The sequence below is a fragment of the Miniopterus natalensis genome, chromosome 12, assembly GCF_054644295.1.
Source record: "Miniopterus natalensis isolate mMinNat1 chromosome 12, mMinNat1.hap1, whole genome shotgun sequence".
In the NCBI taxonomy this organism is placed as follows: Eukaryota; Metazoa; Chordata; class Mammalia; order Chiroptera; family Miniopteridae; genus Miniopterus; species Miniopterus natalensis.
Window position 1 is genome coordinate 63,526,448 of NC_142092.1, and position 13,817 is coordinate 63,540,264.

Genomic DNA, 13,817 nt, shown 5'->3' on the forward strand with positions numbered 1-13,817 from the left:
TCCTAGGAGAACTTAAAGCATCAGGATTTGTGCTTGTCTTTGGTTTTTGGTTTTTGTTTTTTTAATTTTGTGCGTTATACAGCCTTTCAAATTGTTTCTTGTCCCCTCCCCTCCTTTAGCCTAACAATTAATTTACTTTTCATTTTATTTCTTTTCAAGATGACCAGGATGTTGGTAATAATTCTTTCGTTATTTCTCATGAAATGTTTCTATTCCAGGTTTTTGCTTTCCTCTAAGGTTACCCAACAAGTTGCATGCGGTCCTTGGAGCCTTCCAAAATGCCTTATTTTCTTTTAGTCATTAAGAGTAAACTTCTCTTGCCATGGCAGCTGATCCTGACTGCCAGTGTCCCTTCCAGACCAATTACCCTTTTCTTTGTACCTGCTACCACATTTCCTCAGTGGCTAAAATGAAAAAAGAAAAAAAAAAAATCATTCTTCCTATATGAAAAATATGCACGAATAATTTTGGGTCAAAAATATAAAAGCTGTATAGATGGAAGATGTTATTTCTTCAGGGTTTGACAAGTAATAGTCTTTCATTTCAATTTAATTAGTAAGTATTTATTGAGAACCCACAGAATACATTGTAGACATTGTACTTTGAGGCACAAGTGGGTCATGTACTTAGCTTGGTCATTTTGGCTCATGTGCTCCTGCTCATAGATCTTGGGGAAGACTAGATTTCAGAATGTTAGATAGAACTCAATCAAGGAAAGGGGGTGATTGGGGGAGTCAGGAGCAATCAGAGAAAGTATCATAGAAGAGATGTTACTCCAGCTAAACTCCATGAACAGAAAAGAGCTTCTAATGATGGACAACTTTGAAAGTGCCTTTGAGTCTTTGTCACTTATGAATACCTTCACCAGCATATAACAGAAATCTCTCAAAAAACAGTCACTTAAGCAAGATAGAAGCTGGTTTCCTCCCTCATAAAGTAAAACTGAGGTTAGGTGATTCAGAGATACCATAGCAGCTCCAAATTATCAGTGACTCAGGCTCCCTGTCTGTTTCTGTTCCACTGTTCTTGGCTTCCTTTCTCAAACTCACCTCCATGTCACAATCTGGCTGCTGCAATACAGCCTTCACATCTGTGTTCTAGGCAGCATAAAACAAAACCCTAAAGGAGTACCTACTAGAGGAGTCTTTCTTTCTACTCACATTTCATTGGTTGTTTCTAGCTATAAGTAAGTCTAGGACAGGTGGTCTCTGGCTGAGCAGGTTGCTGGCCACATAAAAATGTGGTTGTTTGTGAAAAAGAGAGAGAGAAGGGTTGTGTGGTAGACAAAAAGCGGCCTCTTCAGAAAGCGTAGAGGAAGCTCCCGTGGTCAGTTCTACTGACTCTGTGCATGGACTGCTCCCCACCCAGCTGAGATGTTCATCAAGGATGCTCTGGAGGGGAAGCTTAATCACAGACGAGAGGGCGGCAGAATAGAATCAAAAAGGAATAAATCTGTGGTACAGATTTGAATGTTGCAGCTTATTATAAGGTATCAAAGGATAACAAAGAATCAGAAAAACAAAAAAGAGGGAATTCCTCCCCTCTTCCCCTCCCCTGGTCCTCCTCTCTCTCTCTCTGCTTTTCCCTAAGTTTGACAGATGCTGAATCAAAGAGAGTTTCCTAGCTCCACTCAGTCCTGTTGGCCTCTGGTTATGGCTGTGTTATCCCCCTTCTCCAGTAGGGAAGCCTCAGGACCTTTACACATGCTATTCCTGCTGCCTAGGTACCACTTTTCTCTCAGTTCTTCCCATGGCCTCTTTCTCACTGCATTCAGCTCATGTGTTATCTCAAAAGCCGTTTCTGGCCACCGATATAAAACAGTGATCCTGGTTTACCACTCCATTTTGCTCCAGGGTTCCTCGTGACATTTATCTGGCTTGATATTATCCAGTAGTTGGGTTATTTATCCATGGTCTGCCTCCTACGACCAACCAAAATGGAAGGACGCTGCCTCTATCCAGGGCTGCATCCCCAGGGCCTTTAACAGAGCCCAGCACAAGGCATGTGCTTGATGAGCGTCGGGGGCCTCAGCTGTTCCAGATATAATATTTCCTTTGAACCCTCTGGTCTCTTCCACCTCTGCACTGACAGCCCAAATTCTCTCCCTTAAAGATGAAGGGGAGGGGAAGGGAAGTTCCTCCTTGTCTATCACACCTAGTTCATATTAAACTGTAGTTATTGCCCTGGCCCGTGTGGCTCAGTTGGTTGGGTATTGATTCCTGGTTAGAGCACATGCCAGGGTTGCAGACATAATCCCCTATAGGGGGCATGCAGGAGGCAGCCCATCGATATTACACTCTCACATCAATGTTTCTTTCTCTCTTTCTCTCTCTCAATATCTCTCTCTCTGAAAATCAATTTTAAGAATCTTTTTAAAAAAATAAATAAAAATAAGCTGTAGGTATTATGATGATAGCTCTCTTCCTGGAGCAGGTCCTGTAACTAAATTTTTTTAAGCAGCTAAGGAGAAGGTCAAAGGTTCTTCTTGAGTCTTTTGTTTCTTAAAAATGACCACCTTAAAATAATAAATTTTGCAAAGAGGCATATTTTAAAGCAGCAAATTGTGCCCTTGTACCATCTACAAGATGTTGGGAATCTAAAGATTTAAACTTGGCACAGCCAGAAATTCCTCCGGGCCAGCTGGTCAAACCACCATCAGCACAGAAATTCTAATTTCCCAGGCCCACTGACATTGCTCAGAGGGTAGATGCCAGCACACAGCTGTAAGAAAAAGACAACAGCCTTTTCATAAGGAAATGCCAAGAAATTGAGTGTGGAGCTAGACAAGGGAAACACTGGGCTTCGGGGGCAGTGAGCCCACAGTGTGTCATTTGCTAGTAAAATGTGGCATCTGCATTTGTTTCATTATGGGAAGCCCCTTGGTCCCCACCTCAACTATTGTCTGCTGAATTTTTATTAACATTATCCTTTCTTTTTACAATTCTTATTTCTCTTCCTTTAATTTACCTACTGATTTTACTCATCGAAGTTGCACCTGTTACTTATCTGACCAACATTCCTTTAGTGAGGGGCTGGGTGGGACAAGAGCACTGGCTCCTGAGCCGGTCACAGCCTCGCTCACTGAATATAAACCGATGCGCTTTCTCAACTGACCTACCCCAAAAAAGACCAAAAAAAAAGAAGAAAGAATAGCCAAAAATTGTGGTCGAAGTACCATTACCATGATTATTACTATTTACCGAGCAACATAATATTAGGCGAAAATTACTCTCTCAACCACTTGAGCACATGAAGCAGGATTGTAGGAGCATCAGTGGCCTGTGAAAAACTGATTTAGAGAGAAGAGATGGTTCTCATCGGGAAGAGATTGTTTCCACTGTGGATCTCCTTTCCCCTCTCCATCCATCTTTATTGCAACAGTTTAATCGATAATCTGTAACCACCCCCTCTTTTCCCAGTGAGGTCACTCTCATCTCTCTTATATTCTGGAACCTGAAATTTCTTTCATGGGGAAAAAAAAAAAATGTTTTATGTCAGAATTAGAGAGGCAGCTTTAAAGGGGGAATTGCCAGTGTCGGCAAAGCACTGACGAGCAGTTTTGACAGCAGGAGGCGAGAAAGCAGGAGATGGGATAAGGGGTTGCCTCTGAGCCATAGCATCCATTTCGTTGGCCTTACTTACCGTTTTGCTGAGATTGGGTTTGTCCCATGCCTCTGTATGCGAGAGGACTGCTTGAATGCTTGACAAGGATGTGCTCCTGAGTGCAGCCGGGCAGAAATCCCAAGGTCAAGGAGACAACTGTTATATCGAGACCACTGCTCCTGGCCTCACAAGGGCCCCTGGGTTTAAGGATGGCCGAGTCCCCCTTCCTGTAGCCCAGACTAGATACATCACTCTGAGTTCAGGCTCCTCTCTTTCTCACTGAGGCCAGATTTGTGTGGTTAGAACTGCTGTGAGGCTTTGGCTGTGCACTTCAGGACACAGATTTGGGTTAAGTGAGGAGTCCATAGAATGCAGTTCAAGGTCAGATATCCTAAATATTTTCTGAAATGGGCCAGAGAGTAAGTATTTCAGGCCATACGGTTTCTGTCACAGCTACTCAACTGTGCCTTTGAAACACAAAAGCAGCCATCAACAATCATAAATGAACAAGCGTGGCTGTGTTCCATTACAACGTTAATTTCATCTATTTTCATGCATCATGAAGTATTCTTCTTGTTTGGATTTTCCCCCCCCAACCATTTAAAAATATAAAAACTGCTGTTAGTTTGCTTGCTACCAAAACAGGCAGCTGATGACCAGATGTGACCCTCAGATCCTAGTTTGCAGACCCCTGTTCTAGATCAAACAAGAGCCGAAGGAGTATACGCTTTGCCAGTCTGAAACAATTAGAAAGAACATTCCCCAGAACTTGGGAAAGTCTGGATTCAGTAGGCTCTTGAAAAGAAACGTTTTCCCCTTTGAAAGGATATCTAAAATCCCATTGAAACTAAGATTTTCAAGTTAGACGCCTGCTTTCATGGACACACAGAGCTCATTTGAAATTAGCAACGTGTATGAGACATAAACAGAGGGGGAAACACGGTTCTTTTGCATGAAGTCAAAGCAGTGCTTACTCTGTTGTTTACAGGATCCGTTTCCAGAGAAAGTCCTTTCGTTCTAGGTCCTGCACAGTCCATGTGAGCTCAGCCCTGGGCATACGATCACCTTGGAGGCACATTCAGATAAGAGAGTTTTTACTGAACTTTGTGTGTTCAGATGAATGACAATGGCACATTCCATTTTAATTCTTTCTCCCACGGTCTCGGAGTTTCTTTCTATACAGTAAGGGACAGTTTTGCAAAGACTCACCGCCCTGCTCAGTTCAGCCTTACGTGTACTGTGTTAATTTATCTCTCCTCTTCCTGAAGGGGTTTATGTAAACTGATTTGAGCCCAGGAAAAGTGACAAAAATTCCAACACAAAGAGACTATAATATAGAGGAAATGAAGGAAGCGTGAAAAGGAAGAAAATATAAGAGGAGCCAATTTTCTCAAAACACATAAGGCTGGACAGCTCAGACCAAGAATCTGAAGAATAGCCGAAGGCTGTTCTCTCTGATCTCATCCTTATGATGAGAGACACTTTCCACAGTTGAAACTGAAGCCCAGAGCTGGACTAACATAGACGGGCAGAGTTTTCTAAACACACAGGTCAAGAGGAAAATGCCATTTCCAAAAGGCAAGCCCAAATATTCAATAAGGCAACATAAGTAGGACGTTGATCCTTCTGTTGGTGTTAAATGCAAGAGCACCGTTCAGGGATGCGGTCGCGACACACTGCGCCCAGGCCCCCACGGGGTTCCAGCATGGGCCGCCAGCATGCCCTTTCTGGGTTCCCAGGAGGAAAGCATTTTGAGGAGTGGTTTAACTGACCCCATCTCTGTCATTATTCAGACCACGTCCCTGAACTGGAAAACCTCACCGTGACCGAGGTTGGCTGGGATGGCCTCAGACTCAACTGGACCACAGCTGACCAGGCCTATGAGCACTTTGTCATTCAGGTGCAGGAGGCCAACAAGGTTGAGGCGGCTCAGAACCTCACGGTGCCCGGCAGCCTGCGGGCCGTGGACATCCCGGGCCTCAAGGCCGCCACCCCTTATAGAGTTACCATCTATGGGGTGATCCGGGGCTATAGAACCCCAGTGCTCTCCGCTGAGGCCTCCACAGGTACCTTTTACCTTTCTCTCTATAGCTTCTGTTTTTCCTAACAGGAAACTTCCCAGGGATAATCAGACGCAACTTGCTTTTGCATGGACTTGTTCTGTCCCAAGTCATAGCACTATGGTGTCTAAGGATGGGGAGCACCAGGCTGCACGACTCCAGGGGCAGTGTTCACACTGCACCCCGTGTGGACAACACCCTTTGGAGTTCAGCAGAGCCCGGCCTGGGGACTACACACACAGCCCCAGTGGCAGGGACCTTTAGCTTCACAAATAGGCTCCCTCCTGGTAAGGGAAGTGAAAGCATTTTATTTAAAAGGAAAAAACTAGCCCTGGCCAGTGTGGCTCAGTGGTTAGAGAGTCAGCATGCACACCAAAAGGGTCTTAGGTTCGATTTCCGGTCAAGGGCATGTACCTGGGTTGCAGGTTCCATCCCCAGCCCTGGTCGGGGCACATGTGGGAGGCAACCAATTAATGTGCCTTTTTCACATCGATGTTTCTCTCTCTCTTTCCCCTTCCCTCCCTCTCTCCCTTCCACTCTCTCTAAAAATCAGTGGGGGGAAATAATATCCTCAGGTGAAGATTAACAAAACCAAAACAGGAAAAAACGAATCTCCTTGTCTACTGGAGGTTAGAGCAATTCTTTAAAGAAGTAAGATAGCAAACATTTTCCTACACCTTACCCTTCATTCTGTTTTACAAGTTTAGGCAGCTTCATGATGTGCATTTATCTAAAGAAAGGCACATTTTTTTAAAGTCACATTCTGCTTATTCTGAGTTAAAGACTCCCTGGGTCTCATGTGACTTGGCTATTAAACCGGCTCTCTGTCCTCCAGGGGAAGTGCCCGGTTTGGGAGAGGTCACCGTGTCCGCGGTGGGCTGGGACGCCCTCCGGCTCAGCTGGACGGCTCCGGCCGGAGCCTACGAGCAGTTCTTCATTCAGGTGCAGGAGGCGGGCGTGGCAGGGGCCGCCCAGAACCTCACAGTCCCCGGCGGCCTGCGGGCCCTGGACCTGCCCGGGCTCAGAGCAGCCACTCGTTATAGCATCACCATCCGCGGGGTCACTCGGGACTCCAGCACAAGCCCTCTCTCTGTTGAGGTCTTGACAGGTATCCTAAACGAATTCATTTATTTGCTTCCTCCCACTCTCTATGCTCAGGACGGATCAGAGCCCTTCCCTGCTCTGAACTGGGCTCAGCCCCTGCTACCTTGGGGCAAACCCGTGGTGAATCACCCAGCTTCAGTCCAAATGTCACGTCCCTTATATGGCCATGTCCTAGTCCCAGCATGATAGCCGGTTCCAAGGAAAACTCCACCTACTCCTTTACAAAAGCGAGAGGTGACTTTCCTTTCAAAGCACGATTCAGCAATAATATTTAAGACATTGGAAAGCACAGTTTGCAAGTGGAAAAAGAATTGGTCTGAGCTCATTTTAAGAACAAACCAAAGGACTCCCCAAGGCTCCATTTGTACATCAAAAACAGGAGCTGTGAACAATCCCTAGAACTATCTTTCATCCCCAAAGGCTGAACAGGAAAACCGTGGCTATAGTGCCAACTGTTAGAGTGATCTCAACAGCCGCACTAAATAAATTATGCATCTGTAGTCGATACTCACAGGACAGCTCATCCCAACCCCGGCCAAATGCCGTCTTACCTGAATTCCAACGTGCCTTTTTTAGTAACTCAGCGACTCTGTGTCCTTATACAGAGGAGGTTCCAGACCTGGGAAACCTCACAGTGACCAAGCTTAGCTGGGATGCGCTCAGGCTGCACTGGACCACCCCAGACGGGATCTATGAGCAGTTTGTCATTGAGGTCCAGGAGGCCGGCCAGGCCAAAGAAGTTCACAGTCTCACCGTTCCTGGCAGCCTTCGCTCCGTGGAAATCCCGGGCCTCAGGGCCGGTACCCCTTACACGGTCACCCTGCACGGCGAGGTCAGGGGCCGCAGCACTCGACCCCTTGCTGCGGAGGTCATCACAGGTATAGGACCCTCCTCTCAGACCGGGGACGGGATTGAGCCAGCCGGTCTTGGGAACAGAGAAAGTTCCCCATTGTGGCGAGAGCCTATCTCAGTGCCTTTGAGAGGCAGCGTGAACACAAGCTGTAGCTCAGCAAGGTCAGGGTTGGAATTCCACCTTCCTGGCTGAATATTCCTGGGGACATCAGTTTACATCTCTGAGCCTTCTTTTCTCACCTTCAAATCCCAGATGACACTCCTACCTCAGAACACTGTCATGAGCAGTAAATGAGATCATGAGAGTGCCTAGCAAAGTGCCCATCCCATAATAAATATTGAAGAGCAAATGGCTAAATTTATCAGAGAGCAACATCTCATGATAAAAGCGGCTTAACCAGTAGGGCTGTGGCACAAGAACAAGGTCAGAACTTTCTAGAGAAAGCTTATTGTTAGTGGCCTCAGAGTCTCTCACTGCCATCCAGGTTGGAGTCAGATCTCTACAGAGTAACCTTGGAAATGATCTTGCCATCTTCTAAAATTACCAAGTCTCTCTCTTCTTAACAGACACTCAAGGTGGGAACATTTCCAAGAAAGGACAGCCACATTTGACTTCAAGGTTTTTTCATTCGATTTGGGGAGGAAAAACAATTCATCTCAGTTTAGCCCCTGAAAATATGCTGCTCCATCTGTTATAGAAAACTCCATACTGTTTAGGAAGTTTCTGGAAACAGCTTTAAAAAGGGCTGTGGGAAAATGGGTCAGATGTCTGATAGTAGGGTTTTTATCTGAGCCTAAAGCCCAGGATGTTTTCTACATATTCTGTTTTGATAACACCGTCAAATAATCTAATTCAAAGAATTGGTTTTCTTGGTCATATATAGCAAGTAAATTTGGTCCTTGCTAGAAACTACACGCAGTTCTCAAAATGAGAAAGGTAGTGTTGGAATCCACCTAAGCTGGCCAGGTTGTCATTGTCCTATATTTCCTAGGGTAGTTTCAAACCAAAGAACAAAGATTACATAGAGACATATGTAATCTGGGTGCAGGATGCTAACAGTCTATATCTGTCGTTTGTAAACTTGTTTTTAGCAGCAGAACTCCCTGGCACATGAAGTCTTATAAGGAACCCCATTTATGACAGCGAAACAGACAGCTGATCTCCATGAGCTAGGAAGGGGGAGGGGGGTGCCTAAACCCACGGCCCCAACCCAGTTCCGGGAAACCTAGTCTATGCAGAACACAGTTTGAAAACAGCCCCTCTAAATGATCCACTTTGCTCAGACTCTCACAGTAAAAATTCCTGCAGTTATTTTTGTTTCTAACTTCGAATCCATGGCCACTTCAGCCTTATTTTTCAGATTTGAATCTTAACTTTCTAAATCGGCAATAACAACTACATAAAATTCCCTTCTTACATGGCAGAGAAATAAATAGTGGGCCCTGCTCAGCACCATTCACCAAGCAATGATCATTTTTAACTAAAACTGGGCCCTCACCTCACACAAAGGGCCTTGCTTCGTGATGAAGGTGTTCTTCATTCAGACACAAAGTACTGGCGGAAGTCTGGTAGGGCACGAACCGGGCCAAGAATCCCATATAGAACTTTTGATCCCTGAAAGCTGGGAAAAGTGCAGAGATAAAACATCAGCCTTGCCTAAACCTGAGGCTTTATAAACCCAGTCAGGCAGCATGTGGCCAGCAATGAGATGACCTCGTCAAGGTCAAGTAATGAAATAAAGCAGGGAACCCTCTCCCACATGACCAAGACACCCCAAGGGGAAACACTGTTACTGAACTGAAGGGGTTGGTTTGCCTGCACAAATCAAAGCCCAGTAAGATGCAGATGGAGATTAGCAGCAAAGAAAGTAAAGATTTGCTAAAGGAAATGGAACAAGCCCAGAGACACAGGTGAGCTAATGCTCTAAAATCTGGCTCGCCAATGGCTTCTAGGGAACGGGTTATATGGAGGGAAAATCATTAGTCATGGCGACTAAGGGAGTTAGGGTCATGGGCCCTACTGACTGGTCGGGGCCAGGGTAGGGGATGGTTGATCATTGCTTCTGGTCCTGACGTCAGCCACGGTGTTGTTCCGTCTGATTTCGAGAGGATGTGGTCAGTAGGTCTTGTTCCACCTTCATGGGTCTGGCAGACTGAAGCAGAGCCGAGGTCAAGATGTTATCTTTAGTTTGTCAGAAACTCTGTTCTCTTGATCGGCAAACCTGCAGCTCTGTTCTTTAAGGGAGTTTGATGCTGACCAGGACCTGGTTGTCCTGAGGGCTTAGTGAGCAGGGAGCGGATGGGCAGCGTGTGTGAAGGTGGAGGGATCTGGTCAGAAGGAGGCAAGTGAGTCATGGTGCTATTTATTAGACAGGGCTAAGCTGGATGGATTTAAGGAAAAAGTCATCTGAAAGTAATGAAGTTCCTGTGCAGTTACAACATCAAAACAATGATGCATTTGTTAGGCTGCCGCTTACCAGGCACTCACTTATGTGTCAGGTGGTAGACTCAGAGTGTTATAAATAGTGTCACTTAATCATCACGCAGCCCAGTGAAATGGGGCTGTCAGCTCCTTTGAAAGGTGAGGAGAGAGGCTCAGAGATGGGCTGGGGGACAGGCCAAGATGACGCAGCTAGCAAACATCATCGCTGGGATGCTGACCAAGGCCCGGCTGCCTCTGAAGACTGCACTTTCAGCCATTCCCACTTCCTTTATCCTGGCCCCCAGTCCCACCTTTTCCAGTTGTCTCTTAAGTTCTGGCTGTGGCTGCTCAGAGACCCCCCGGTGGGTTGTGCGGTGGTCCAACCGCATTGCCATCTCAGGGGTGAACGATGCAGATCATCCCCTTGCTGACCATCTTCAGTCCCTGAAAACAGCTGGGGCCGGCTTCCCACAGTTCAAATTGGAAACACCCAGAGACCAAGAATGACCACACGCACACGCACTCGCACACGCACTCGCACACGCGCGCAACTCTCTCGCCCTGTTCTCTCTTCCCTGGGCTGTGGGACGTTTGGTTTCCTCATTTTGGGTTTCCAGAACTGACAATTCCCTCTCTGTCCTTCAGAGAAGCTCCCCCAGCTGGGAGACTTAGCCGTGACCGAGGTTGGCTGGGATGGCCTCAGACTCAACTGGACCACAGCTGACCAGGCCTATGAGCACTTTGTCATTCAGGTGCAGGAGGCCAACAAGGTTGAGGCGGCTCAGAACCTCACGGTGCCCGGCAGCCTGCGGGCCGTGGACATCCCGGGCCTCAAGGCCGCCACCCCTTATAGAGTTACCATCTATGGGGTGATCCGTGGCTATAGAACCCCAGTGCTCTCCGCTGAGGCCTCCACAGGTACCTTCCTCTCCATGCTCGTGCTCTCTCCCCAGGTCCCCTGCTTTCTCCCCCGGAGGTCAGGGAGTCGGCTTCTCCCCTGTCTGCATCCTTTCCGTGTGCCCTTAGCTGCTGGCTGTGCATGGTCAGAGACCTCCCTGTGGGCTGTGCCTTGGTCCAGATGCCTTTGCATCTCGAGAATGAACAGTGCAGATGTTGCCTTTTCTGACCTTCAGCTTCTAGCCTCTCCCAGACTTTGTCTGATTCTCCAGCTGCATCTCATGTCTGTTGAATGATGCCTCTGGTTCCGAGGGCAGCCTGAAGGGTTCCCCTCTCCTCTCCAGTGCCTAGATTTAACTAAAGGCCAACCCTTCCCATGTGTGAGTTCTGGTGGAGCACAGATCACTTGTTTTAGAGAGTCTTTTTGCTGATTGGAAATAGTGCTTTACTATCCCGAATCCCTCAAGAGTATGGGCACTGTTGTTCTTGCATTTTAAAAAAATGCTTTAATTTAAATGTTTCTTTAAAATGCACTGAGTATAATAAGAGAATTGAATTACCCCCCTCTGGGCAATTCCCTCAGATACTGAGTCATTGTTAGAACACCAAATTAGCAGATAGCTAGACCGAAAAGGGAGAGAAAAATCACACAATTGACTGGAGACGGTACCAAAGAAAAAGCCATTCATTAAGAGAAGTGCACTTGAAGCGAGGAATGTCCCCGGCTCTGAATATCAGAGACCCGGTGCCCTTTTTGCTCTTTGAATCAAGAGTTGCGCCCTGGAGTGTTAGCCTTTGGATGGCACACTCCCGGCTTAGACCCAGGATGGTCCTCAGAGCTGGCTCATGGCTCTGCTGAGTGACAAGGTGTCCAGTGTTCCTTGGGAGCTACTAAAGCAAGCAGCCTGCCAGCAACATTTTCCATTGTTCATCTTCCCATGGGCCACCTTTGCCTTGAAGCCCAGTAGAGGCTGTTGTTTGGTCTTGCACATGCACGCTCCATTTTTAGATAATGCTTGCAACTAAACTTTTATGCAAACCTGTATTTCCTAGTTGCTTCTACCAAAAACATAGCTCCATATTCTAGCCTCAGTCATTTTAGTAACTTAACTGCTGCGTGAACAGGGACCCTGAAATACCTTAAAATTGCAGCTGAGGATGTCCTGGATGGACCTGTGGCTCATTTCATGTCCTGTCCACAGACCAGCCCTCCTCAGAAGGCAGAGAAACCATCCTCCACTTCTGATCTCTCCTGCCGATCTTGTGGTTTGGGTGTTCTTAGTATTTTTATGTTGTTTTTCTTTTCAGTGATAGCAACATTCTTGCTTCAGATGAGTCAGTAGGGGGGAGGAAGGGCCATAATTGCATCTGATCTGTGTTGCACCAAATCTGCTGGGATGGAAAGGCCTTCTCCTTCCTTGCCACAGAGACAGCATTAGCTTTTTAAACCCTGCTTCTGCCTGCCCTCTGCACGTATTATTCCTGCTGCTCAGAAAAGCTCGGGCAGGACCAAATGTTACTTCTTGGCCTGACTGCCTCATGTTGGCTCAGGCCTCCTTGTTGGCAGTGCAGTACTAGTCTTCTTGGCCCACATAGAAGGCAGTTAAGAGAGGACAAGCTATTTTAACAGAATATGAGAACGGCCGGCCCTTGTCAGAAGAATAAAGAAAATACCAAGAATTACACTGACAAGTTGCCCATTTCCTTCAAGTCGCAAAATCAGAAGAAACCTCCAGGTACCATCTTGGGAGGGAAATGGCGTCAGAATGATTTAGTCTTCACATGAATAGATGGGAGCTCCCTCAAAGTAAAGGATGCCTGCAGGAGGGAGCCAAGTAATCTTGGTCTCCTGAGTGCCATTCAGGAGACTGGAAGCTGCCAGCACTCGTATCTTTTGACCGATGGCCAGCACCCCCGAGTGGGGCTCCTGGGAGCATCTGGGCTCAGGCGCAGCAGGTCCAGCCCCAGTCATTCAGCAAGTTTCTCTCACACCACATCTCAGCAGCCTGGCCACGAGTGGCTGCTCCAGAGCAGGGAAATCTAACTGCCATGCCTGCCTTCCTTTTCGTATTTTTCTTTTAACAAATCCCCTTTTCCTCCCTCATTGGCACTGATTGGTAACACTGCTTCATTTCGCCATAACCCTCAGGTATCCGATCTTTCTACCCGCCTACGGTTCTATTAACAACCTCAACCTCAAAACGCAGCCAAATGATTAACTGAAATTTATTTGTCTCTTCTCTCCTACCCTACCCCACCCTTTTTTTTCTTTTCAGCCAGAGAACCTGAAATTGGAAACTTAAATGTTTCCGACATAACCCCTGAGAGTTTCAATCTCTCCTGGACAGCTACCGATGGAGCCTTCGAGACCTTTACCCTTGAAATTATTGATTCCAATAGGTCATTGGAGATGATACAACACACAATCCCTGGTGTTGAACGAACTGCCCACATCTCAGGGCTCCGCCCTAGTAATGATTTTATTGTCTACCTCTCTGGACTCGCTCCCGGCATCCGGACCAAAACCATCAATGTCACAGCCACCACAGGTACACGTGCACGCTCCCATTTCTAACGCCCTCTCTCTCCAGGGTCTTCCTTGCAGGGTGAAGCCATCCTTCTTGCCTCCTGACCCGCAGGCCACAGTGCAGCAACGCGCCCTGCAGAACTATTTAACACAACTCTCTTCTAACAGCGGCCACGTGCTGGAGTCCCACAGAGCCAGGACATTTGCAGCATAAGATGTAGTTTGGTCCAGATTGCTATATAAGATCTGGGGGAAAGCATTCTCCCCTCCCCCAAAGCCATAATGAGCATTGTCCCTGGGGTGGGACATCTGCATCAGTCAAAGGGGTCTTAAAAATCATAGGTTTTGTCTT

General features: G+C 46.9%; 1 protein-coding gene across 5 annotated transcripts in view; it reads left to right on the top strand.

Moving 5' to 3' along the window:
• Window positions 1–13,817, top strand: part of TNC (tenascin C) — an 81,843-nt gene that overhangs the window by 38,653 nt on the left and 29,373 nt on the right. For 4 of the 5 annotated variants that reach the window (XM_087822862.1, XM_087822863.1, XM_087822861.1 and 1 more), the window contains exons 11-15: window positions 5,397–5,669; window positions 6,499–6,771; window positions 7,373–7,645; window positions 10,687–10,959; window positions 13,215–13,487. The exons of the other annotated variant lie outside the window; for it this stretch is intronic. In XM_087822862.1, coding sequence (XP_087678988.1) covers window positions 5,397–5,669; window positions 6,499–6,771; window positions 7,373–7,645; window positions 10,687–10,959; window positions 13,215–13,487 — 1,365 coding nt within the window. The remainder of the gene's footprint in view (window positions 1–5,396; window positions 5,670–6,498; window positions 6,772–7,372; window positions 7,646–10,686; window positions 10,960–13,214; window positions 13,488–13,817) is intronic. 5 annotated transcript variants of the gene reach the window in all.